The 27,238-nt window shown below is 42.8% G+C and overlaps 2 protein-coding genes across 4 annotated transcripts in view; one reads left to right on the forward strand and one right to left on the reverse strand.

Moving 5' to 3' along the window:
* Positions 1-391, reverse strand: part of XPC (XPC complex subunit, DNA damage recognition and repair factor) — a 33,172-nt gene extending 32,781 nt beyond the window's left edge. For 2 of the 3 annotated variants that reach the window (XM_031009284.3, XM_055381068.2), the window contains exon 1: positions 90-272. In XM_031009284.3, the coding sequence (XP_030865144.3) occupies positions 90-192 (103 nt within the window). In that variant the 5' untranslated portion in view covers positions 193-272. Of the gene's footprint in view, positions 1-89 lie in introns of all 3 variants that reach the window. The other variant, XM_004033661.5, reaches the window with a different exon arrangement.
* On the forward strand, positions 355-19,785 carry LSM3 (LSM3 homolog, U6 small nuclear RNA and mRNA degradation associated). Its single transcript, XM_004033664.4, has 4 exons — positions 355-505; positions 3,166-3,276; positions 5,542-5,637; positions 19,490-19,785. Exons 1-4 carry the CDS (start codon positions 485-487, stop codon positions 19,568-19,570), a joined length of 309 nt encoding a protein of 102 aa, XP_004033712.1. The 5' UTR covers positions 355-484; the 3' UTR covers positions 19,571-19,785.
* The last annotated feature ends 7,453 nt before the right edge of the window (positions 19,786-27,238 follow it).

The raw sequence follows: 27,238 nt of genomic DNA on the forward strand, positions 1-27,238 counted from the left end.
GCCTCCGCGTCTGGACTCCCGCCCTGCCTCTGGGCCTCCTCCGCCCACCGGCGGCGTCTCCCGCGAAGCCCGCTGGGCCTCGCTCTCACCCTCCTCCTCCTCCTCACGCCGGGCCTTGCTCTTGGCCTTGGATTTCTGGCTGCGCGGTTCGCGTCCCCGCGGCTCCCCGCCGGCCGCGCGTTTCCGAGCCATGTTGCTTGTCTGGGCAAATTCCACTTCGCCAGTGACGCACCCGGCGGCGATGCGCTAGAACGCCGGCCCCGCCCCGAGGCGGTGTGCTTGGCCACGCCCCTTCGTTGGAGGCCTAGTCACGCCCCTAAAGGAAGCTCCACCCCATACCCGTGGCCACTAAAAAACCGCGGGAAGCAGGAAAGAGCACAACAGGTTTCTCTCTATTTCCGGTGTATTGTATCTTCACGTTTCCGGAGATTGACGTTGCTCTTGTGTTCTCGCGAGAGGCGGGAAAGGGCGCAGGGTTTGAAACATGGCGGACGACGTAGACCAGGTGAGTGTATTTTAAGGAGGTCGCTCGAAGCAGCTTCTTGTACTAGGCTGCTTTTTCCAGACTCAGGAAAAATGGCCAGTCGTGCCTCCTCTCTCCAAGTCACCATGGCCTAATCCACCCTGTCCTTTCCGTAACCCCCCCTCCGAATTTTGCCGTAGGCCCTGAGACCTTTTCCTGTTAGAAGCCCACCTGATGACTATTCTCACACTCTTCGCTTCATTTTTTTAAATCTGTAGATTATTATCCTTGGCTACCTCATGGAGCTGTCAGGATTCCAATAGAAAGCCAGGTAATAAAGTTAGGAGTTGTTATCATTAGTGAGCGCAACAATTATTTATTCATTCAGCAGATAGAGTGAACATCAGCTTTGTATGGTTAGACACTGTTCTAAGGGCCAGGGACGCTGACATCGACATATAAGAGATCCTTGCCATTACTTGGAGCTTATATTTGCGAGGAGAACAGATAAAAGTAAATATAAATATGTAAGACTTACAGGAACTGTGATGTGCTATGAAGGAAACAAGGAGCTGGTATGCAGAATAACAGATGGTCTTAGAAGCTTTTTCACCTGGTCTTTTTCTTCCTCAAATATCTTTGGAGATCATGCCACAACTTAAACTTTCTACTGAAATCTGACCTCCTCAGAGAGGACTTCTGCCCAAATAGCACTCCCGCTACTCTGCTTACCCTGCCTCATTTTTCTTCATGGAGAGTTATTTTTTCATATTAAATGTATGCATCTTTGTTTAATGTGAATCTCTCCCCACTAGAATGTAAGTGCCATAAGAGCAGGGATTTTGTTTTGTTCATTCTTTTGTCTTTGGGGTTTAGAACAGTGCTGGAAACACTCAAAAAATACTTGAGTTAATGAGTTAGATGATCAGAAGAAGCCTCTTTGAGAAGCCAATATTTAAAGCTACAGGATGAAAAGAGCAGACAGTGGGCATCCCAGACAGAGGCTTAGGTAGCAGTAGGGCTTTTTCATGTGCATATTCTTACAGTATTATAATTATTTGTATGCCTCTCCACAGTAGAATGAGCTCCTTGAGGGTGGGGATTGTGACTTCTCTATCATTGTAATCTAACAGTTGGTTATCTGATCCTTTAACAAACACTTGTTGAACTGAGGGACATAGGGACCAGTTGAGTTAGGTTATTTTTTTCTCTCATCAGGCCTTTTGAATCTTCAGAGCCTGTTACCAATTCAGTTACCTTCCTCCACTGGCCTTGTGTACTTACTGAAGAAGCTCTCCTTGAATAATCTTTCTAACTCTTAGCGGCTGCAACCATCCCTTCCATGTGGGTGACCCCAAGTCATCCTAGCCCTGACCTCTAAAACCAATGTTTCCAGCAGTTCTTTAAGAATATAATATTAATAGGAATCTTTTCTTTTCCTTTTCTTTTCTATTCTTTTCTTTTTTTTGGATAGAGTCTCACTCTATCGCCCAGGCTGGAGTGCAGTGGCGTGATCTCAGCTCACTGCAACCTCTGCCTCCTGGGTTCAAGCGATTCTCCTGTCTCAGCCTCCCAAGTAGCTGGGACTACAGGCGCGTGCTGCCACACCTGGCTAATTTTTGTATTTTTCGTAGAGATGGGGTTTCACCATGTTGGCCAGGCTGGTCTCAAACTCCTAACCTCAGGTGATCTGCCTTTCTCAGCCGCCCAAAGTGCTGGGATTCAAGCGTGAGCCACCACGCCCGGCCAATAGGAACCATTTCTAAGTATTAATATTTTCTGCTTTCCTGGCACTGTTTTTAAATGCATTAACTAGTTTAATCCTCATAAGAACCCAGAAAGAAGGTTGTGGCTTTCTCAATTACAAGTGAAGAATCTGAGAATTACAGATGGCATGATTTTTAATCTCAGTTCATAAATGTCAGGTCACAGCCAGGAGTTGAACCCGGACTGCCTGACTCCAAAGCCAGTGCTTCCTTGCTTTTTTTTTTTTTTTTTTTTTTTTTAAAAAAAAGACAGAGTCTCACTCTGTTGCCCAAGCTGGAGTGCAGTGGCATGATCTTGGCTCACTGCAACCTCCACCTCCCAGGCTCAAGCAATTCTCCCGCCTCAGCCCTTGGAGTAGCTGGGACTACAGGCATGTGCCACCATGCCCGGCTAAGCCAGTGCTTTCAACCAGTTTTCTATACTGGCTACTAAATGTATTTATCTTACTCACCAGTTGGCAGCCTAAACTCAACATGTGCTGAATTCATAATCTTCCCATAAACCTACACCTCTACTTGGCATTCTGACTAGTGTATGGTAGGCATTAAGTGAGTGTTTTTCCAATGATTACATAATATTTGAGATAAAGCTAAAGTCCCTGAGACCCTATACCCTGAAATTGGGTCAGGCAGTTTGGATTTTGAGGGAACAAAGTATAGTCACGATTATTTTGCTGTGTAACTTCTCATGTATGTGTGTTTTAACCTATATTTATATAGCACGTACTATGTGAAAAGCTCTGTTCTAAGCCTTCATGTATATCACTTAAGCCTCACAAAAACAGTATTAGGTAGACACTATTATCTCCATTTTACAGATTAGGAGACTGAGGCAGAAAAAGGTTAAATAACTTGCCCATGGTCACACAGCATAGCAGTGATTTAAGCACTACTCTAACTCTAGTACTACATTACTAATCCTGTTTCTTTTATCAGCAACAAACTACCAACACTGTAGAGGAGCCCCTGGATCTTATCAGGCTCAGCCTAGATGAGCGAATTTATGTGAAAATGAGAAATGACCGAGAGCTTCGAGGCAGATTACATGTAAGTAAATTTATCAAGTTACCTTGAAATCAGATTCCTTCCTACCCCCACTCCCTTGAAATGTAAAACCTGTCCAGAGTGAAAGGGTATTTTGAAGGAAGAGAGGGTGGTGGAAAGTCACCCATATCACATAAGCCAAATAAAGCGGCATGTATTCACATTTTTAACATTTTTTCTTTTAATAGAAATACGTTTATTATAGAACATTTTTATTCCCTTCATTTTTCCCTTCTGTTTATTTGTAAATAATATTTATTTGTCCTCCATTCGTAAATGTTTTTTAAATTTAAAACACAAATATGTGTTTTATTATGAAAAGTTAAACAGCACAAAAATATATAGAGTAAAAAGTGAAATCCCATTTCTTCTACTGGTAATCACTACTAAAAATTGGATTATCTTGGCCAGGTACAGTGGCTCATTCCTGTAATCTCAGCACTTTGGGAGACTGGGGCAGGAGGATCACTTGAGGCCAGGAGTTCTCTGTGTTGCCAGCCTGGGCAACATAGAGAGACCCTGTCTCTACAAAAAATAAAATTTAAAAATTGGGTTACCTTTTCTGTATGTTTACACATATACACTCATATATGTACATATGCACATACTTGCATTATGTACACCCTACCTCTACAAAACATGGATCTTGCCATACATGTTTTTCAGCACCTTTTTTTTTTTAACTTAATCTTTCTTGGAAATTGATCATGAGTGCGTTTAATTTTCCTTTATTCTTTTTAATGACTACCTAGGATTCTGTATATGATAGTGATCGATTTTTTTTCATTTCTTGCTACAAATACGTAAATACTTGCAGTAAGCATTTTTTTACATATTTCTTTGTGCATATCTGCAAAATATCTGTAGAATTGGTCCCTTGAAATAATCCCATTTGTTCATAGAGTACCCTGAAGGTTTTGCCTCTCCTTAACGACTTGTTACTTTCCTAAGTGTGTTGTTTTTAGTGTTGCTACTCTACCCTAAAGTCATTAAAAATAGCTAACATTTATTGAGCATTAATTATAGACCAGGTACTATTATTCTAAGCATTTTGTGTGTGATATCTCATTTAATCTTTATAACAACCCTATGATGATACATACTAATTATTTCTGCTTTGCGGTGTAGGAAGCTCAGGCTCAGAAAGGTACAGTCACTTGACGGTAAAGGGAGAGCCAGAATTTGAATCTAGGTTGTCTGACCTGAGCCCCACTCTTAAGTACTGTGGTTCCACCTTCCACAAAACCTAAAGATAAAGAACCTCTGGGCTTGGAAAGGAAATAGGGACCCAGGGAGACAATCTACAGCTGGCCTTAAAGGAAGAGAGACTCCAGGAAAGGAATGGTGGTAACTTTGGGAATACAAATGGAATTGAGTTTAATTACTTAAGTTTGTGGCTCTTGGAGGCTTCTTCAGTTCCCTGTGTAAACTTGATGGTCTCTATCCTAAATGGCCCCAACTTTCTGTTTGTTTTGTGCCTCTCAGTTATACATGTTTGCTCTTGTTAGTGTGCCCTGCTTAGCAGTTCCCCACATGGCTGACAAGTGACTTTTATTTTGATGTGAGCAGGTGAACCATGTAACACGTTGTTAGAAGTAAACTTGAGTTCTGAACAAGGTCCCAGAAAGTGCACCTTTTAGTAAAATGAATGAACTTTGGAGCTTGGATTGAATATCTTAGCTGTAACATTTATTGATTGAGCCCACAGGTACTAAACACATTTAAGTTCTGGATAGGTTAGAAATGGGCAGGGTGTTGCTCTACTTACTTTCTCTCTGCGACATGTGGTCTACTGTGTGCCTTTAGAAGACTGCAGTGGCATTATCTTACCAGTAAACAAAGGATTTTATCTTCTTTACTGTATTTTTCTTGTCACATTGTTATAGGTGAAATTGAAGGATGTCTACTGATAAATGATGAAGATGAATCTGCTGTTTTTCATAATTAAATATTATAAATGATGTGACTGCCTTAGATAACAAGTGGGGTGGAGACTTTAAAAATAATTTCAAGTGATTTGAAGTAAATTTATTTTTGGCTATATAAGCAGTTTTATATTTTTATCAGGTCAATTAAGTAATCATTGGAAGTGACTTGTGAAGAAACAGTATATTAGTACCGTAGGATTACTTTTTATTTGCATGTAAAAGTTTGTGATGTAAGTATCAAATGCCCTAGTTGTAATTGAGCTATTTGCATATTGTTAAGCCTTTATCATTTTTGTAATTTGATTATTAAATTTCTTGGTTCTGTACCCTCCCACTTTAGGCTTATGATCAACATTTAAATATGATCTTGGGAGATGTGGAAGAAACTGTGACTACTATAGAAATTGATGAAGAAACATATGAAGAGATATATAAAGTAAGTCATGCAATTCTATTCATTGCTTTGCAAATATCAGCTGTTCTCTCTCGAACAGCTTAACCCATGTTTATGGGAAGCCTGTCATGTTTTGACACCTGCTTATGGACTCAGTAGAGCACAGCAATTAAAAGCAAGGGTTCTGGCATCTGACAGAACTGGTTGCCAGTACTGGCTTGACCACTTCCTACTTGGGCTACCTTGGGCAAGGGAATTAAGTTAGCTGACTTCTCATTGGTGAGCAGGAATACTACCACTTACCTCATAGGGTTCCCAGATTCAGTGAGATACAACAATGCAAGGTGGCTATGTATAGTAGTGTGTAACAGTAATAGTGGACAGTGTTCTTTCGTTTTCTATGGATTTGATCTATTAATACTTAATTTATTAGAAACTGAAACTGAAAAATTTTTTAAATATTTATTCATTAAAAAAACCTGGCCAGGCATGGTGGCTCACACCTGTAATCCTAGCACTTTGGGAGGCCGAGGCAGGTGGATCACCTGAGGTCAGGAGTTCGAGACCAGCCTGACCAATATGGTGAAGCCCTGTCTCTCTAAAAATACAAAAAATTAGCCGGGTGTGGTGGCATATACCTATAATCCCAGCTACTTGGGAGGCTGAGGCAGGAGAACTGCTTGAACCTTGGAGGTGGAGGTTGCAATGAGCTGAGATTGTGCCATTGCACTCCAGCCTTGTCAACAAGAGTGAAACGCTGTCTCAAAAAAAAAAAGGCTGGGTGCAGTGGCTCATGCCTGCAATCCCACCACTTTGGGAGGCCAAAGCGGGTGGATCACCTGAGGTCAGGAGTTCGAGACTACCCTGGCCAACATGGCAAAACCCTGTCCCTACTAAAAATACAAAATATTAGCCGGCTGTGGCGGCAGGCACCGGCAATCCCAGCTACTCGGGAGGCTGAGGCAGGAGAATCACTTGAACCTGGGAGGTAGAGGTTGCGGTAAGCTGAGATCATGCTACTGTACTCCAGCCTGGGGGACAGAGTAAGACTCTGTCTCCAAAAAAAAAAAAAACAAAAAACAAAAAACCACCTATCACGTGTTACTGTAACATTTTTATGAACAATAACTATTTTCTAAAACAAAATGTTTAATGAGGAATGTCTTTGTTTTACATTTTTGCAAATCTCTTTAATGCCCCGCTTAATCGATGACAGCTAGAAGATTCTCATATCTTTTTTCTGCGTTAAATCTATCATGAGATGTTGTAATTGAAGCAAATCTGACCACATAGATAGGTAGTTGGAAAGGAAGGAGTTTGTTTTGTGAATGTTCTACCTTTGATACTACACCCGAACTGAACAAGTGGTAGTCAGTCAAAGATTATTTGCCATCTGGAATCTGAAACGATAACAGTAAACTTTTCATACTCTTGTTAGGTGAAAATTCATTAATCTGCCTTGCACCTCAAATGGATCTCTTACTCATGCATGATTTGGTTATATCAGGCACTGGTTCTTTAGAAAATAGTAGTTCACTGGGCTATGCAGATTCATTTTATTTCTTCAATGTTTAAAAAAAAATCACATTTATTAGTATCACCAATGATCTTGTCAGAAAGGTCTTTTTTTTTTTTTTTAAAGACAGTCTGACTGTGTCACCCAGGCTGGAGTGCAATGTCAGTCTCAGCTCACTGCAGCCTCCGCCTCCCAGGTTCAAGCAATTCTCGTGCCTCAGCCTCCCAAGTAGCTGGGATTACAGGCATGTGTCACCACGCCCAGCTAATTTTTGTGTTTTTAGTAAAGACGGGTTTCACCATGTTGGACAGGCTGGTCTCGAACTCCTGGCCTCCCAAAGTGCTGGAATTACAGGTGTGAGCCACTGTGCCAGGCCGTAGCAGAAAGGTCTTTAAGATTTGGAAAGACAGTTTCTGACCCTGCCAGGGCATAGTGGTTAAAATGTGGGCTCAGAGTACAAGACTACATGGATTCAAGTTTTGACTCCCTTGCTTACCACCTTTTTAATTGAGCCAGCTCACCTAACCTGTCTGTGGATATGTTTCCTTGTCTGTAAAATGGGAGTAATAATAGGACCCACTTCATACAACTGTGGAGGATTCATTGAGGGCTACATGAAAAGCCTTCAGATTAGTGACAGGCACGTTGTAACTGTTAAACTGTTAGCCTTCATTGGATTTTGTAGTTCTGCTTTATCCTGGCTTTCCTCCTCTCTCTGACCACACCTGACTCCTTTGCTAGTGTTCTTTCTCCTTCTGAGTGTAAACATTTAGCATTTTTTTCTTTTTTTAAAATTTTTACGTATTTATTTGTGTATTTTTGCTGGCTTATTTCTCCAAGAAAGAATAGCATTTTTTAAAATCTGCATTTTTTCCCCTTTAGGAATTTCATTTATTAACTATTGTTTAGTGGTTGTTATTGTTTTCTTAACATGGACACAATCATAAGTACTAAGATGCACTTTTTCTTAAATTTTAGCATCTTAAAAATCTGATTGCATCTTACAGGTGATGTGATAAAAAAGAATTGTGTCATAGTTGAATTGGCAAAATTTATCCTTTTTCAGCTCAACTAAGCTTACAAATGATACCTTAAATGTGATAAAATATGGAATATGTGGCTTTAATATTCTGCTTTATTCATGTAACATTATTAACATAAGAATTTTACCATGAGAGTAGACTCTTCATAAGCATTTTAATGCTCTTGTCTTGAATTCTGCTTGTGACAGAAATGACTCTTCAACTGTGGTGTCTATTACAGAGAAGGGAACACTGCCACTTACTCCACGTTTGCAGTGAACTAACAGCAGGGTCCACCTCTGTCATCCTTAGTAGTCTGCTCCAAGTGCGGTTCCTCCTGACACTGTTTGAAGGTGCTATGTGTCCGTGCACATGTGCATTTCTCTGGTTGGAGTGTCTGTAACGGAGTCTCAGTAGTTACTGACCTCCATTAAGATTAATTGCTGCCTTGAAAGGCTACTGGGCCTGGTTAGCTCCTGAACGCTGCGTGCTGCGTGCGTGTGGCCTCTCTTGTGCCTAGAGTTGCAGCTGCAGAACAGTAAGCAAAGTCTGTTTAGTTAATGAGTTCTTTTTCACATTGCCATGATGTATTGGGTAAAACATTTAAAATTGAATCTTTGGATGACTGAGAATACTTTAGTGTGTAAATGTGTATTAACTATAGACATAGAAAGCAAAGACAGTGATATTATAGAGTGTCTGCATCTGGTTCGGTGCCATGGAGAACAACTACTTCACTCTCCTGTGCGCTCTTGTTACTCCTCTCCAAGATGGGAAACCAGACTAAATGGTTTCTTACCTTGGCCCATTTTACATTTTGCTCTCTCTCTCGTCTATTGAAATAACTAATGAACATCAACATTACCACCAAAACAATATAGGGGACCCATAAACCATCAGGTTGTTGGGTTTTTTTCCCCCATAACTTACATAATTGACTTCTAAATAATTAATTTGACTGCTGACTTATAAATGGGAAGGTGGAAAGCAGTCAGTCTTACTCTTCTGATTCTTGGTCCTCCATAATTGGAGTTTCCATTTTACAGATTGTGAACAGTCTGTGTTATGTGACCCAGACTACTTTTTCGGCTGTCCATCATGTGTGCTACCTTCCTTCACCAAACACCTCGTAGTTTGGCTCACCAGACAGTTTCTCTTGGGGACGTTGTGCCCTTTTGTAACTAAGCCCTCAGCTCCCTCTGCTTGCCCGAAGGCCTTCTACAGCATCAGATGGCTCTTCTAGACCTTTCTGTAGATTAGCACTGTAATAATAGAACTGTCCGCAGCAGTGAAAATTTCTTATCTATGCTGCCATTACAGGAGCTATGAGCCACATGTGGCTATTTGGCACTTGAAATGGATGCTGGTGTGATTAAGGAACAGAACATTTAATTTTATTTAATTTTAATTTAATGAGCCACCTGTGACTAGTGGCACTCGTATTAGAGCAGCTCTAGACCTGCTCCCTCATACATAACTAACTCTTTATGGTCCATGCTGAGACCATATGGTCCATATCACCAAATAGTACTTAACACATATTTCTTTTCTTACTCATTTTAAATTGCTTCCATTTTAATTTAACTTTTTGAGTAGATACTAGACTCACACAGTCTTAAAATACAAAATGCAGAAAGGAACACAGTGTAGTAAAATGTCTTCCACTCCAGCCTCTGTTCATCATCTTTACACCCCACCCCCAGACATAAGCACTGTTACTGGTTTCTTAAGAATCTTCTTGTGTCTTTATGCATATGCTAATGAATGTTAATTATTCTCCCTTCCCCTGTTTTTTTTTATCACAGTGCTCTTTCCCTTTCATACATAGCTTCCTTGTGTTTTCATTTTTAGCTTTATGGTGCTTCACTGTGTAGATGTACCATAATTTAACTATTTTCCTATTGATGGACAGCCATTTCCAGTATTTTGCTAGTAAAACCTATTCTGCTGTAAATAATTTTATCTTTATCTTTTTTTAAAATTATACTTAAAGTTCTGGATTACATGTGCATAACGTGCAGTTTTGTTACAAAGGTATACACGTGCCCTGGTGGTTTGCTGCACCCATCAACCCGTCACCTACATTAAGTATTTCTCCTAATGTTATCCCTCCCCTAGCCTCCCAGCCCCCGACAGGCCCTGGTGTGTGATGTTCCCCTCCCTGTGCCCATGTGTTCTCATTGTTCAGTTCTCACTTATGAGTGAGAACATGGGGTGTTTGGTTTTCTGATCTTGTGATATTTTGCTGAGAATAATGGTTTCCAGCTTCATCCATGTCCCTGCAAAGGACATGAACTCCTCCTTTTTTATAGCTGCACAGTATTCCATGGTGTATATGTGCCACATTATCTTAATCCAGTCTATCATTGATGCACATTTGGGTTGGTTCCAAGTCTTTGCTATTGTGAATAATGCCGCAATAAACATACATATGTATGTGTCTTTATAGTAGCATGATTTATAATCCTTTGGGTATATGCCCAGTAATGGGATTCCTGGGTCAAATAGTACTTCCAGTTCTAGATCCTTGAGGAATCACCACACTGTCTTCCACAATGGTTGAAATAATTTACACTCCCACCAACAGTGTAAAAGCATTTCAGTTTTTCCACAACCTCTCCAGCATCTGTTGTTTCCTGGCTTTTTAATGATCGCCATTCTAACTGGCATGAGATGGTATCTCATTGTGGCTTTGATTTGCATTTCTCTAATGACAGTGATGATGAGCTTTTTTTCATATGTCTTTTGGCTGCATAAATGTCTTCTTTTGAGAAGGGTCTCTTCATATCCTTTGCCCATTTTTTGATGGGGTTGTTTTTTTTCTTGTAGTTGTGTTTAAGTCCTTTGTAGATTCTGGATATTAGCCTTTTGTCAGATGGATGGATTGCAAAAATTTTCTCCCATTCTGTAGGTTGCCTGTTCACTCATGATAGTTTCTTTTGCTGTGCAGAAGCTCTTTAGTTTAATTAGATCCCATTTGTCAATTTTGGCTTTTGTTGCCATTGCTTTTGGTGTTTTAGACATGAAGTCTTTGCCCATGCCTATGTCCTGGATGGTATTGCCCGGGTTTTCTTCTAGGATTTTTATGGTCCTAGGTCTTACATTTAAGTCTTTGATCCATCTTGAGTTGATTTTTGTAAAAGGTGTAAGGAAGGGATCCAGTTTCAGTTTTCTGCATATAGCTAGCCAGTTTTCCCAACACCATTTATTAAATAGGGAATCTTTTCCCCATTGCTTATGTGCATCAGGTTTGTCAAAGATCAGGTGGTTGTGGCTGTGTGGTGTTATTTCTGAGGCCTCCCTTTTGTTCCATTGGTCTATATATCTGTTTTGGTACCAGTACCATGCTGTTTTGGTTACTGTAGCCTTGTAGTATATAGTTTGAAGTCAAGTAGTATGATGCCTCCAGCTTTGTTCTTTCCCAGGATTGCCTTGGCTATGCAGGCTCTTTTCGGTTCCATATGAAGTTTAAAGTAGCTTTTTTCAATTCTGTGAAGAAAGTCAGTGGTAGGTTGATGGGGATAGCATTAAATCTATAAATTACTTTGGGCAGTATGGCCATTTTCATGATATTGATTCTTCCTATCCATGAGCATGGAATCTTTTTCCATTTGTTTGTGTCCTGTCTTAGTTCCTTGAGCAGTGGTTTGTAGTTCTCCTTGAAGAGGTTCTTCACATCCCTTGTAAGTTGTATTCCTAGGTATTTTATTCTCTTAGTAGCAATTGTGAATGGGAGTTCACTCATAATTTGGCTATTTGTCTGTTATTTGTGTATAGGAATGCTTGTGATTTTTGCACATTGATTTTGTATCCTGAGACTTCGCTGAAGTTGCCTATCAGCTTAAGGAGGTTTTGGGCTGAGACGATGGGGTTTTCTAAATATACAATCATGTCATCTGCAAACACAAAATTTGACTTCCTCTCTTCCTATTTGAATACCCTTTATTGCTTTCTCTTGCCTGATTGCCCTGGCCAGAATTTCCAATACTATGTTGAATAGGAGTGGTGAGAGGGCATCCCTGTCTTGTGCCGGTTTTCAGAGGGAATGTTTCCAGGTTTTGCCCATTCAGTATGATATTGGCTGCGGGTTTGTCATAAATAGCTCTTATTATTTTGAGATATGTTTCATCGATACCTAGTTTATTGAGAGTTTTTAGCATGAAGGGGTGTTGAATTTTATCGAAGGCCTTTTCTGCATCTATTGACATAATCATGTGGTTTTTGTGATTGGTCCTGTTTATGTGATGGGCTACATTGATTTGCATATGTTGAACCAGCCTTGCATCCCAGGGATGAAGCTGACTTGATCGTGGTGGATCAGCTTTTTGATGTGCTGCTGGGTTCAGCTTGCCAGTATTTTATTGAGGATTTTTGCATCGGTGTTCATCAGGGATATTGGCCTGAAATTTTCTTTTTTTGTTGTGTCTCTGACAGATTTTGGTATCAGGATGATGCTGGCCTCATAAAATGAGTTAGGGAGGATTCCCTCTTTTTCTATTTTTTGGAATAGTTTCAGAAGGAATGGTGCCAGCTTCTCTTTGTACCTCTAGTACAATTCAGCTGTGAATCTGTCTGGTCCTGGACTTTTTTTGGTTGGTAGGCTATTAATTACTGCCTCAATTTCAGAATTTGTTATTGGTCTATTCAGGGATTCGACTTCTTCCTGGCTTAGACTTGGGAGGGTGTATGTGTCCAGGAATTTATCCATTTCTTCTAGATGTCCTAGTTTATTTGCGTAGAGATGTTTATATTTTTCTCTGATGGTAGTTTGTATTTCTGTGGGATCAGTGGTGACATTCCCTATATCATTTTTTATTGCGTCTATTTGATTCTTCTCTCTTTTCTTCTTTATTAGTCTGGCTAGCAGTCTATTTTGTTGATTTTTTTCAAAGAACCACCTCCTGGATTCATTGATTTTTTTTTTTTTTAGGGTTTTTTGTGTCTCTGTCTCCTTCAGTTCTGCTCTGATCTTGGTTATTTCATGTCTTCTTCTAGCTTTTGTTTGCTGTTGCTTCTCTAGTTCTTTTAATTTTGATGTTAGGGTGTCAATTTTAGATCTTTCCTGCTTTCTCTTGTGGGCATTTAGTGCTATAAATTTTCCTCTAAACACTGCTTTAAATGTGTCCCAGAGATTCTGGTACGTTGTGTCTTTGTTCTCATTGGTTTCAAAGAACATCTTTATTTCTGCCTTCATTTCATTATTTACCCAGTAGTCATTCAGGAGCAGGTTGTTCAGTTTCCATGTATTTGTGAGGTTTTGAGTGAGTTTCTTAATCCTGAGTTCTAAGTTGATTGCAATGTGGTCTGAGAGACAGTTTGTTATGATTTCTGTTCTTTTACATTTGCTAAGGAGTGTTTTACTTCCAATTATGTGGTCAATTTTAGAATAAGCGTGATGTGGTGCTGAGAAGAATGTGTATTCTGTTGATTTGGGGTGGAGAGTTCTGTAGAGGTCTATTAGGTCTGCTTGGTCCAGAGCTGAGTTCAAATCCTGAATATCCTTGTTAATTTTCTGTCTCGTTGCTCTGTCTGATATTGACAGCAGGGTGTTAAAGTCTCCCGCAGTTATTGTGTGGGAGTGTAAGTCTCTTTATAGGTCTCTAAGAACTTGTTTTATGAATCTGGGTGCTCCTGTACTGGGTGCATATATATTTAGAATAGTTAGCTCTTCTTGCTGCATTGTTCCCTTTACCATGTAATGCCCTTGTTTGTCTCTTTTGATCTTTGTTGGTTTAAAGTCTGTTTTATTAGAGATTAGAATTGCAACTCCTGCTTTTTTTGCTTTCCATTCACTTGGTAAATATTCCTCCATCCCTTTATTTTGTGCCTATGTGTGTGTTTGCATGTGAGATGGGTCTCCTGAATACAGCACACTGATGGGTCTTGACTCTATCCAATTTGCCAGTCTGTTTCTTTTAATTGGGGGCATTTAGCCTGTTTACATTTAAAGTTAATAGTGTTATGTGTGAATTTGATCCTGCCATTATGATGCTAGCTGGTTGTTTTGCCCATTAGTTAATGCAGTTTCTTCATAGTGTCAATGTTATTTACAATGTGGTATGTTTTTGCAGTGGCTGGTACTGGTTGTTCCTTTCCATGTTTAGTGCTTCTTTCAGGAGCTGTTGTAAGGCAGGCCTGGTGGTGACAAAATCCCTCAGCATTTGCTTGTCTGTAAAGGATTTTATTTCTCCTTCGCTTATGAAGCTTAGTTTGGCTGGTTATGAAATTCTGGGTTGATAATTCTTTTCTTCAAGAATGTTGAATATTGGCCCCCACTCTCTTCTGGCTTGTAGGGTTTCTGCAGAGAGATCTGTTGTTACTCTGATGGGCTTCCCTTTGTGGGTAACCCGACCTTTCTGTTTGGCTGCCCTTAACGTTTTTTCCTTCATTTCAACCTTGGTGAATCTGATGATTATGTGTCTTGGGGTTGCTCTTCTTGAGGAGTATCTTTGTGGTGTTCTCTGTATTTCCTGAATTTGAATGTTGGCCTGTCTTACTAGGTTGGGGAAGTTCTCCTGGATAATATCCTGAAGAGTGTTTTCCAACTTGGTTCCATTCTCTCCGTCACTTTCAGATACACCAATCAAATGTAGGTTTGTTCTTTTCACATAGTCCCATATTTCTTGGAGGCTTTGTTTGTTCCTTTTATTCTTTTTTCTCTAATCTTGTCTTCTCTCTTTATTTCATTAAGTTGATCTTCAATCACTGATGTCCTTTCTTCCACTTGATTGATTCAGCTATTGATACTTGTTTATTCTTTGCGAAGTTCTTGTGCTATGTTTTTCTCTATATTGGTTATTATAGTTAACAATTTGACTAACCTTTTTTCAAGGTTCTTAGCTTCCTTGCATTGGGTTAGAACATGCTCATTTAGCTCGGAGTTGTTTGTTATTACCCACCTTCTGAAGCCTACTTTTGTCAGTTCATCAGACTCATTCTCCGTCTAGCTTTGTTCCCTTGCTGGCGAGGAGTTGTGATCCTTTGGAGGAGGAGAGGCGTTCGTGTTTTTGGAATTTTCAGCCTTTTTGTGCTGGTTTTTCCCCCATCTTTGTGGATTTATCTACCTCTAGTCTTTGATGTTGGTGACTTTCAGATGGGGTCTTTGAGTAGATGTGCTAATCCTTTTTAGCACATCTGTGTTTGTTTCTTTCCTTCTAACAGTCAGGCCCCTCTGCTGCCAGTCTGCTGGAGTTTCCTGACCCAGTTTGCCTGGATATCACCAGCGGAGGCTGCAGAGCAGCAAAGATTGCTGCCTGTTTTTTCCTCTGGAAGCTTCAACCCAGAGGGGCACCTGCCAGATGCCAGCCAGAGCTCTCCTGTATGAGGTGTCTGTCGGCCCCAACTGGGAGCTAACAGTCATTATACACGGGGGTCAGGGACCCACTTGAGGAGGCAGACTGACCTTTAGCGGAGCTCGAACGCTGTGCTGGGAGGTCCGCTGCTGTCTTCAGAGCCGTCAGGCAGAGACGTTTAAGTCTGCTCTAAGCCCCTGACTGGGGCTGCTGCCTTTTTTACAGAGATGCCCTGTCCAGAGAGGAGAAATCTCAGTTTTATCTTTTTCTTATGTGGGAGTATACCTGCAGAATAAATTCATACTTTCTCTCTTTTTATTTCTAGAATGGGGATTCTAGGAGGACAGTCCATGTTTTATTCATCTCTCTGTGTCTACTGCCTATCATAATACCTGACACATAATGGGCACTCTAAATGTTTGTATGAGTGGACTTCAGATTTCATTGCAGGTTGACTCAATAATTTTTAAACAGAAGATTCTATTTCATTGCAAGGACTGCAGATCCAAGCCTTGTCACCTATCGGACACACATGCACACTTAAAAAAAAATTCTGGGTGAAATTCATCACCATTACTAGAAAATTTAATACTTTTCTCTGATATTGAGTTTATAGCATCCTTTTTTTTTTTTTTTTTAACCTAGAGCACTTAAGTTTACACACTGAACTCCTTGTACTAGAGTCGCCTTCTTTCTCAGGAATTATTTTTCTGTAGCCAGATCTCCTGCCTGCGTGTTATGACCAGACAGCCCAGGGGAGATTCCTCACACATGGGTTGTTGAAAGTATACTCTGGTGGGCATATTAGTTCGTGTTGGCTAGACTGTGGTAACAGGTACCCCCTAAACATGTACTGGCTCAGCAGTCACAGATGTGCAGTGGTTCTGCACTGCTGGCGTTTGTTTCTCAATGACGTAATTATTCTAGGTAGGTTTCCTCCACACATTCATTCAGGAACCCAGACTCCTTGTGTCTTCCGGCTTCACCAACCCCTAAGTCTTTTGTCGTGATTTCACATCCAGCCAGTGGGAACAAAAAGGAGTGGAGGAGTGTACATGAGAAGTTTATGAATCAGCCTGGAGGTTCTACACCTCTTCTTAAATTTTTTAGGCTAGAACTCAGTGATATGACGCTAGCCAACTGTAAGGGAGCCTGGGAAATATAGTAGAATTGTGTGCCCAGGAAGGAAGAAGGAATTTTTATGAACAGCTAGCAGTTTCTGCCATAGTCTGCTCCCCTCCCCCACACTGGCAACCAGTGTCTATATATACCTGTGAGCAAAGGGCTTTAAAAAAAAAATTATTTATGGAAAAATGACCATGGGTTAACTTACCAGTTCATTTTCCCTAGAAACAGATAAAATTGGAATGTCAGCTGTGTTAATAAAAAATATTGCTGTATTTTAAAAAGAGGCCCCTGGTTTGTGAACTGCATCTGAACTGAGAGAACTGTGAATGAGCTCTGAATACTGTTAGGAGCCCATAGCAATGGTCTTCCCTGAGAGCATGCAACCCTTGTAGTGGAGTGTGCCCCCTCCTTGGTGACTGTAAAGCCACATTCATGGAACTGTTGTAAAAGATACTGGTTCTGGTGTGGAGCTTGGCGCAGTTAAGCCAGGGTGGCTCCTGCACCCACCTGCTAACTAAGCAGTCATTTGGGTAGCTAGAGAAGAACCCTTGGAATGCTGTAAAGACTTCTGAGACACTTGCCGCTGCCCAGCTGGCATGTGCTGTGTTTCCTTTGTATAAAGCTGTGTGCCCTTGGCTATCTTGAGCTTTGTGAGTTTTTTTTTTTTTTTTTTCTTTGAGACGGAGTCTCACTCTGTCACCCAGGCTGGAGTGCTGTGGCACAATCTTGGCTCACTGCAAGCTCCGCCTCCCAGGTTCACGCCATTCTCCTGCCTCAGCCTCCCAAGTAGCTGGGACTACAGGTGCCCGCCACCACACCCGGCTAATTTTTTTTTTGATATTTTTTTTTTTTTTTTTTTTTTTTTTTTTTTTTTTTGAGACGGAGTCTCGCTTTGTTGCCCAGGCTGGAGTGCAGTGGCGCGATCTCAGCTCACTGCAAGCTCCGCCTCCCGGGTTCACGCCATTCTCCTGCCTCAGCCTCCCGCGTAGCTGGGACTACAGGCGCCCGCCACCACGCCCGGCTAATTTTTTGTATTTTTTAGTAGAGACGGGGTTTCACCGTGTTAGCCAGGATGGTCTCAATCTCCTGACCTCATGATCTGCCTGCCTCATCCTCCTAAAGTGCCGGATTACAGGTGTGAACCACCGCGCCCAGCTGAGCTTTGTGAGTTTGATGGCCAAGTTGCTGCAGAGATCAATGATAGTGGGTGTTGCAGAATCCTACTTCCCAGACAGAACCATCTCTACCCCCAAAGGATGCAAGCAGGATATCCAGCTCAGGATGCAGGACTGCCACGTGACTTTCGGTTCTCTCCGTCAGACCACATGTGGTCACTTGTACAGAAACCTATCCCCAAAGAAGATGAATAATTTACCCCTCCCACATTTATGATAAACACAGCAGGGACAGGATATCCACCACAAAAACTCTCTTCCCAGAGAAGGAAGGAATGAGAAACATAAGACAGTTACTGGTCCCTAACAGTGGTGAATCCCACTGGGAAGGCATGAATGCTCCCTGTCCTGGTAGCAGCAGAAATCCCTCAATTAGATCAAATATGTCCCATCCAATGTTTGGAACTTATACTAAATTTAATTGTGCGTCCTACATCTTTATTTGCAAAATCTGGCAACCCTAAATGGGGTCCGCAGAGCTTTCAGGGCCAACTTCTATTATGCTGGAAGACGCAAATAGTCAAAGGTTTTTTTGGCCAGGCTTATGGTTTCTTTGGCAATGCAATTTCTTTAAAAACTTAGAACATAGGTTTCTGAGCTGTTTACATCCAAACAATTCAAAGGGCCAGTAACCTGTCTAAGCTCTTCCCTAGGCATAGTTTATAGGACTGCTTTATTTCTTCAGTTTCTCACCCCTGTTCTGCTTTCTGAAATTAATGTTGACTACTTTGAGGCCATTTGCTACAAAAGTTTGGGTGGAAAGACAACACCCTTAATCTGATCTTTGCCTCAGGGCTGAGTTTGTTTACCTGGGAAATTTTGCTGGGCCTTGTTTCTCAAAGCCTTTTTTCATACTTATTTCTGTAACTTGGGGTCTAAAAGCCAATGGCTTTTCTAACCCTGTGAATCCTGTTTCTTTTCATCTCTGCTTGAAAACCAACTAGTTCTTGCCTGAGCTTTTCTGTTTCTTCTACTGCCCTGCTAAATACATTAGGCTAACAGCAACATCTACTAACATTTGGCTTTTCCAGCCTCTTCTCCCAGAGCTCGTGAGTTTAGGAGCCCCCTGGGCTACATTCCAAGTTTTATCTAATATTTTGCCAAGGCATAATATTAGGATTTCGAACATTCATATGTTTCTCTACTGCCCAAGGCCTGACCACTAAGCTCATGCTTCAAGGTATCCATTCCATATGTGTGACCACAGTAGCACACAGAAGTAACACATAATGGCTCACCAAAGTAGAAGTTGATCTCTTGCCCATATGACAGCCCTGGTGGGGTTTAGATCTGCACAATAGCTTTCTTCCAGGTGGCAAGTCAAGGACCCAGGCTTCACCTATCAGTGGCTCTGCCATCCTCTGAGCTCTCGCCATTATCTTAGTTCATTTAGTGTTAGAGGAACGACTGCAGAGGGGCATTCTGGGTCAGTCTGGATATAGTCCTGTCATTTCTGTTTACTTGCCATTGGTTAAAGCAATCTGATGGCTACATCTGGTTGCAAGGAAGAATAAGAAACATAGTCCAGCTGTGTGCCCAGGAGGAGAAGAGTGAGTTTTAATGGGTAGCTCCAGTCTCTGCCACAATTGTCGAAAGGAAGCAGTTGATGGATTGGTTCTTGGTGCTACCAAGGGAAGTGATCAGGTTTTTTAATCCAGTTTTTTTGTGTCATGATGAATCCATTTTTTAACATTTCTGTCACAAGCAATAAGCAGTAATACACAGTTGTACAAATATGTTCTGGTTTTTTTTCTCTTCTAGTCAACGAAACGGAATATTCCAATGCTCTTTGTCCGGGGAGATGGCGTTGTCCTGGTTGCCCCTCCACTGAGAGTTGGCTGAAACAAAGAATTTGTCCTGTATGGAAAACGGGAGACTTTGTACAGTGGCCTCTCTAAAAGTACAAAACATTCACAAGAGAAACCTGCATACATAATTCCGGGGATTCTTCCACTCCTGAAATGAGTTGATTTGCAGATAACTCGCAACTTCTTAAGCTAAATGGTATTTTCATTTTTCTCAAGCTCTCCAATAAATATGACCACCAAGATGCAGAACTCTTTCAGGACTTCTTTTGCTCCATTATTCTCACAGATACTTACTGATTTTTTTTTCCTTTAAATTGGTGTTTCCTTGTAGATTTTTTTAAGTGCGGTCTTCTGTCTTGTGAATTATTTAAAGTAAGCATGTCTTACCTTCACTTAGCACACATTTGCAGTGCACCTACTGTGTTTGAGGCACCAGGTTTGAGTGCTGGGAACCAGAGTTTTATCAAAATGCTTTCTGGGCCAGACACGGTGGCTCATGCCTGTAATCCCAGCACTTTGGGAGGCCAAGGCGGGTGGATCACCTGAGGTCAGGCGTTTGAGACCAGCCTGGCCAACATGGTGAAACCCTGTCTCTACTGAAAATATAAAAATTAGCCAGGCGTGGTGGCACATACTTGTAATCCCAGCTACTCAGGAGGCTGAGGCAGTAGACGCTTGAACCCAGGAGGCAGAGGTTGCAGTGAGCCAAGATCACACCATTGCACTTCAACCTGGTCAACAGAGCGAGACTCCGTGTCAAAAAAAAAAAAAAAAAAAAAGTTTTCTGCCCTCAAGTCTTCTGGGGAGGCAGATGTTTAAACCAACAATTGCAGGCAGTAAGATTAGTGCTGATAGAATCATGCACATGCAGGATGCCATAGGAGCATGGGGAAGAGCACCCAAATATGGGAGAAAGGGGCAGAGGGACATTGTAAACATTAACCCTGCAATAGAAGACAGAGCAAAGCATGATTTTTCTTTTCTCTGGCCTGATTTAATTCTAAGGTCAGACGTTCAGCTTGATCATAACCTGTTTATAATTATGACTCAAACCATTTTTCCACTCTTGGATCATCGGCCATTAATGATGAGGGGTCTCAAACAACATGTCTCAGTGACACAGTAAAGCAGAAATTGGCTGAAAGCAAAGCTATTTTTATTTCTAGCTTCAGTCAGCACATAATGCTTAAAACCTAAAGAGGAAAGTAAAAGCGTGTTACAATCTCTCAAACTTTATCAAGACAGGGCTTAGAACCTGACATCCTCCGCTATGGTCATTCCATTTTGAAATGTAGAAAATCCAACTTGTGGATGGTTTGTCTGTAAATGAGCTGAATGTGTGTGCGTGTTCATTATCAAGCACGATATGCTCACAAATGCACAGTACTTTAAGCCTTGTGCAAGAAAGATGCTTTCAGTAAACATATTTAAAAGGTTTTATTTTCCTTACTAATGGTACATGCCCCTGCAAGTTCATGGAGAAGAGAAAAACAAGTGTGGGTGAGCTGATGGAGGCTTCATCTTAGGTGAGGAGGCAGGAGAGACACCCTCCCTTCACTTGTGCCATCCCCACGCTTTGTCCTTAAGCTGTAGTGGTCCCAGGAGATAACCTGTTTACAGCAGCCCATTCACTATTGAAAAATGAACTCCCTCCTGCAGAATGTTGGAAGAAACAACCTCAAAGACCTCAAGCCACCTGTGGTCATTAGTACGTGGCAGCAAGATTGAACCTGCCTGCCTCCTACCTGTGTGAGCCTGTGGTGTGGGTGTGGTGCCAAGGCCCTGGCTCTGGGCAGTCTGTTGGCTCCTGGTGTTCACTAAGGCGTGGGGTGACAGGCCATCTGGCCTCGCTCTGCCAGTCTGCAGTTCTCCCCAGCACTGCATTCATTTTTAGTGGTTTCTGATAGTCACACTGAATTCCTGGACACTTTCTTCTCTTCATTCTTAGTTATCTTTCTCCTTTTTCTCCTGGAACTGATAGTTTACACTAAAACTTTTGGCTGTGAGGACTTGATTATACACATTTCTAAAACCCATGAACCTTAGTATCTGACACTGTTACTCTCATATGCACACACAACTAAAACATACCAACCTGCTTCATTTCCTAGCTGCTAAGATACAAGGAGAGGGACAATAAAAGGTTAACTGCAGAATAGCCACCTATATGTTAGGAAATGGAGGGAGGGGAGGCAATGTGTGAGTCCTTTTGGAGCTGGGACTCAATCCACAACAGAGACAGCTCAAGCAGGGCCCTGCCATGGTCCACACTGAGGTTTCCTCTGCAGGGGTGCTGTCCACTGAGGGGTTATGGTGTGAGGGCCCCTGGGAGCCACGCCTTGGACTTCTGAGTCTGCAGAGCACTCGGCTCCAGCCAGCTGGATGGCCGGTGGTCAGTGGAGCTGGTGACTGGTGGTTTCTGCAATGAGGTGTCAGATTAGCCTAAGGGAAGCCTCTTCAGCAAGTATCATGCCTGGATCCCGGTCTTGGTTGTTTTATGAGAGGCCAATATGAATTGCCATTGCCTCCCACAAAGAAAAATGGACAAAATACGGGACCACATCTTTGAGATGAAATGTGCCCAAAATGAAAAGTAACTTGAGTATCCCAAGTTAAACTTAATCATTAGCTGCAAATGGACGATTTTCAAATTTCAAATAGTGATTTTTGAAGATTTGCCCAAACTAGAGTACTATCCCTCTTCACACCAAGAGGCACAAAGTGGTTTCACACACCGTTTTATTTAATCAGCTAAAGTGGGTGCGGTGACGCACACCTGTGAACTCAACCACTAAGGAGACTGAGGCGGGAGGATTACTTGAGCGCAGGAGTTCGAGATCAGCCTGGGCAACATAACAAGACCCTGTCTCAAATAATACTTAGCTATTACCCATATTGCTTTTAGCCTGCTGCCAGGAGGGGAGAAATGTTATTGTTTGAACAGATGTCAGATGTGAGTAATGCTCAGCTGTGTTCAATGTAGAAAATTAATAAAAGTTCCAGGAGTCATCCTGGCTAGATCAAGAAACACAGTTGATGTTTCTCTGTCACTCAGCTCTGCTGAACTACGTGGATTTCATTCCTGGGCAAGCTCTTCCCTGTAGCGGATGCAGACTTCCAGCCTACCTGCCCTCCAGCTAAAGTGGTCTCATCCTCCTTGCTTGGTCCCTGTGCCCATCTGTGGGCTGGTTTTTACGGCCATGAGAATGTGGGGCTCTGATTGGCCAGGCCTCAGTCACATGCCCATTTCTGGAACTAAGAGCAAGGTTATCCCCACCTGAGCTGTATGGTCTGAGTGTAGAAGGAGGAGTCGTTCTCTTAAGGAAACCAGAGGAAAGGGGAAATGGAGCTGGACACAATGCCTATTAGACAGGAAGACTTTTAGTCTGCCCCAACTTATAGAAAAATAAATCCCTTTGGTACTTTCCTATTAGTAACAAATTTCTTGGAACACACCTCAGACTGACACTATGACTTTAAGCTATTGCTCTGGAATCCAGGAGGTTCTGGAGCAACCTGTGTGGGGATCAGTATGGATGGAGCTCAGATTTGTTGGCTGACTGGGCCTGATGGTAGCCCGAGTCCTCTTGAGGGGTCTAGGTAGGAGATCTGCAACACAAGAGGGCTGTTAAGCTGGGGGTAGGTATCAGGGGGTCCTCAGAGCTTCTGGGGAGGGCAGGGTAGTCGAACAGAGTGGACTGAAGAACACTAAGCCCCATGAGACAAATTGCTGCTTACAGGCAGAGACCATATTCACAACCCCTGGCAGAGGGCCTGGCCAAGAATTTGTCTTCAATAAATGTTAAATGAATATTTAAATGACAAGAAGACTAGTGCAACAGGACTTTGTGATCAGCACTGTGGATGGAAGGTTCAAATGGGAGTTTGAAAGAAGGTGAACTTTGCACGTTGTTTTCCAGACACTTGTGGTTTCCTTCCCACAATTGGACAATGTTCCCCGGTTTTTTACCCTCGTGGCCATCCTCCCCATTACCATTTACCTGAAAGTGTCAGTATTTGCCAACTCTAGATACCTAACTAGTTATTAATTTACATAGAAAACTAATACCAAGAAATGAGGAAGATAAGGCCAAATGCTTTAAATTCCTTTTAGATTCATTGCCCAATTTTAATAAACCAGAGCACGTAGGTTCTTATTTTCTTGGCTGCTTCTAGAAATGTCCTGGATGTGGAGGCAGCATGCCCCATTGCAGTTTCTGATATTGATTACTCCAGAGGAATGTTTTCTTGGTGCTCATCCCACCCACCTGCAATGCTGCAGGGATCTGGGCTCTGAGTGTTGACACGAGCCCCAGAGTGACCCTTAGTGAGGTGGAAAACTGAACATACAGGGTCTAGCAGTGCAGCGGGGTCAGAGAAACCTGGCTGCAAGTCCCTGCTGTGTCACGTACCAGCTAGACAAACAGCTTCTGTCCTAAGGTCAGTTGTAAGGGCTGGAAAGTGGCCCTAGGAGCAGGCTAGGGTGGTGCTGGGATGTTACTGCCAAATCACTGATACCAGGGTCAGAGGCACAGAGGTGGAAGGGGCACTGGGAGGCCACTCCTTCAGCTTATTCCAATTGTCCCTGCTCTTTTCCTCCCCAGATAGTTTTCAGGAGAATGGTGAATTTGAAATAACTTGATTTGTTCCATTGAAAGTTATTTTCAGATGTCCGCTATGTGCCAGGATCTGTCCACAGAGGCCTGAGCAAGACCAACTATGTTCACGATGCTAAGAGCTGGGAAGGACCTGAAGTGGGTGAGGAGATGGGAGGTGACATGGTGTTGTGGGGGGTGAGGGGGAACGGTGCTCACACGAGGTCTGTCTCAGCAGAGAACATTTGAGCGGACATCTGAATAGCAGGAGGGAACAGGCCCCAAGGGGATTTGGCAAAACAGCATTCTTCCAGAAACTGGAGGCCGTGCAGAGGCTCTGAGATGAGGCTTTTCCTGGTGGAGGGTCGGCAGGGAGGCCAGTCGGCATGGGAAGAGTGAGCCAAAAGTCTGAGACCTCGGAAGTCCAGGCGTCATTCAGCACCTTCGTTTCACAGAAGGGGATGAAGAGCCCAAGACAGTGAAATAGACTTGCCTGAGGCCACCGCGAGTCCAGGCTAATCTAGTTCTAAAGCCTAAATAAGGGCTACTGTGTGCCCCAGCTCCAGTGGTGCCGTCATGCTGTAGCCTCTGGACCCGTGCAATGTGCTGCTCCTGCAGCTACACGGTCTCCTCCTTCCGATCACAGGCCAGCATTTCACCGTCCTTTCCCTTTTGGAAGGAAAGGGTCTTCTGAGTTCGCGGGTGCTATGGGGACCCTGCGCAAGCTGGTATTCAGGAAGGGGAAGACTGTGCTTTCCTTCCCTTGGCCAGGCCTCGTGGGAGGAGCACAGAGTTGGAAATCACACCCGTCAGACTCAGCTCGATCACCGTGTGCTCTGTGACTTTTGGCGAGCTCCTCGCCCATTCTGGGCTTCCATTCCTCACACGAAGGGAAATGCAGGGAGTTGTTTTTACTCCTGAACCTGCATGTCTTAGTTGCCAACACCAGGTGGTGCTGTGCTCTTTTGCTTTTCCACTTCAGTCCTTGCTTTGCAATCAACATGAGCTAATACTGGCCAGCGAGCTTTGAAATCCAGTTTGTGGAGCTCCAACCCTACAATAGCTACATAATATGTAGGCCCCAGGGAGAAAGTTGTAAGGGAAAATACCATTCCCGTGGTGCCCATATCCTGCTGAACTGAGATCACCAACAAAGCCGCACTCCAGGTGAGATGGGTTTTGCTGCACTGGCTCTGTGCACGTGGCTGAATAATGGGTGGACAGAGCTTTCTTTGCGGCCTGAGGCCAGATTCTGCCATCCTGTTGAGCAGATCCCTTTTCCTGCTCTTAGCCTTGGAGTCCTCATCTATACAGTGTCCTTTGAGCTTGAACAATGTGAGTTTCAGGAAAAGGACTCGATCACTCTGCTATTGATTAAAAGAGCCTAGGTTTGGAGTTCTTGGTAGCAGTATCTGAAAGCCGACATTGGTGTGTGCTAGGAAAAGCCTACAGATTTGGAGTGAAAAAGCCATGCATGTGAACCCTAGCACTGCTGCTTCCCAGCTGAATAACAGACTCCAACTCTCTGACCCTTAGTTTCCTCCTCTGTAAATGGGGATAGTGACAGTGCCCACCTCAGGAAGAAGGGCTGAGGATGAAAAGTTGTCCATCAAGGATGGAGCTCAGGTCCTGCCATGGAGTCGGAGCTCAGGACATCTTTGATTCCCTTAACTGGGCCAGCAGCTCTAAATAAGATGCTTCTTGTCTCCTCCTGAATGCCTTTCTGAAAAGACTACCTGTAAATATTTATCTGTCTTTATAACAAGGATGCAAGCTGTTCTTCATGAATCCATAGTTTCTGCCTTGCTGAGTCTACTACAACATTTTTTAAACATTTTTTCATCAATCTCTCCTTGCATTGTTTTTCTTGTATGACTTTTCCAGGCTGAGTTCTGCTAGAAACTGGGATGGCTAACAGCTGGTCATGATAAGGGTTTGGGAATCAGATGAGGGAACAGGGGAGCCTCCCCTTTGCAGCGTCCTCTGCCCTCCCTCTCTGTGGTTCTCAGCAATGTTTTTCTCAGTTCAGCTTCAAGGTAGAAGAGAAATGGATGAAACCAGCTCCATGAACAAGGTCACCCCGCCAATATCACGAGAAAATGACATCACTGTCAGCTTCCGCTCAGGAAAAACCTGGGACTTGAATAACCAAGGGAAAGGGCAGGTCATCCTCATGGCAGGTTGACAGAGCTGGTTACAGACCTCCCTGCCAGATATCAGGGCCTGGGAGTGTGGCTAAAAATGACCCAGGGACCACACCTGCCTCTGGTCAGTTGCCCCCGGCAGCCTTACCACCCTCGTATGCTCAGAACAACGGAATATCACCAATGGGGTGTTTTATTTCCCCTTTCCTAGAAGAAAGGTTACCAACTGCCAGAATCAAAATAGAACATGAACCGTGTCACTGGAATCCTGTCCAATCCAAGCACACTGATATTGTGCAATGCCCTTTGGGAGATAAAGCAGATAAGCAAAATCTCCAAGCTATTATCACACCATTGGACCTGGCATTGCAGAAGGCCTCTAGCCGGCCTCTTCTAGGCTTGTCATGTTTCTGCAACACTGTGTCGAGTGCTTTTTGTGCTCTAGAAGAACACTATTTCATAGATGAAACCAAGCGCAAAGCCTCACAGAAAGAATTATTTTGTTAAAGTGAATAGTTGTCCCCAACTTTTTCCATTTCCCAAGCTCATAGTTTTATACATTCTTTCTTTTTTTAAGGCTTGGCTTAAATTCTTTATTATTATTATTATTATTATTATTATTTTGAGATGAAGTCTCCCTCATATCCCCCAGGCTGGAGTGCAATGGCGCGATTTTGGCGCGATCTCGGCTCACTGCTGCAACCTCCACCTCCCGGGTTCAAGCCATTCTCCTGTCTCAGCCTCCCAAGTAGCTGGGATTACAGGCACCTGCCATCACACCCGGCTAATTTTTGTTTTTTGGGGTTTTTTTGGGGTTTTTTTTTTGTTTGTTTTTTTGAGACAGAGTCTCACTCTCTCACCCAGGCTGGAGTGCAGTGGCCTAATCTTGGCTCACTGCAACCTCCGCCTGCCAGGTTCAAACAATTCTCCTGCCTCAGCCTCCCAAGTAGCTGGGACTACAGG

The sequence above is a fragment of the Gorilla gorilla genome, chromosome 2, assembly GCF_029281585.2.
Source record: "Gorilla gorilla gorilla isolate KB3781 chromosome 2, NHGRI_mGorGor1-v2.1_pri, whole genome shotgun sequence".
Classification (NCBI taxonomy): domain Eukaryota; kingdom Metazoa; phylum Chordata; class Mammalia; order Primates; family Hominidae; genus Gorilla; species Gorilla gorilla.

What these genes read in the sequence shown, in the direction of transcription:
- LSM3 (XM_004033664.4), top strand. Translation starts at nt 485, where the DNA reads ATGGCGGACGACGTAGACCAG. An exon ending in TGGCGGACGACGTAGACCAG is followed by an intron (nt 506 to 3,165) that starts GTGAGTGTATTT and finishes TTCTTTTATCAG; the next exon opens with CAACAAACTACCAACACTGT. An exon ending in AGCTTCGAGGCAGATTACAT is followed by an intron (nt 3,277 to 5,541) that starts GTAAGTAAATTT and finishes CTCCCACTTTAG; the next exon opens with GCTTATGATCAACATTTAAA.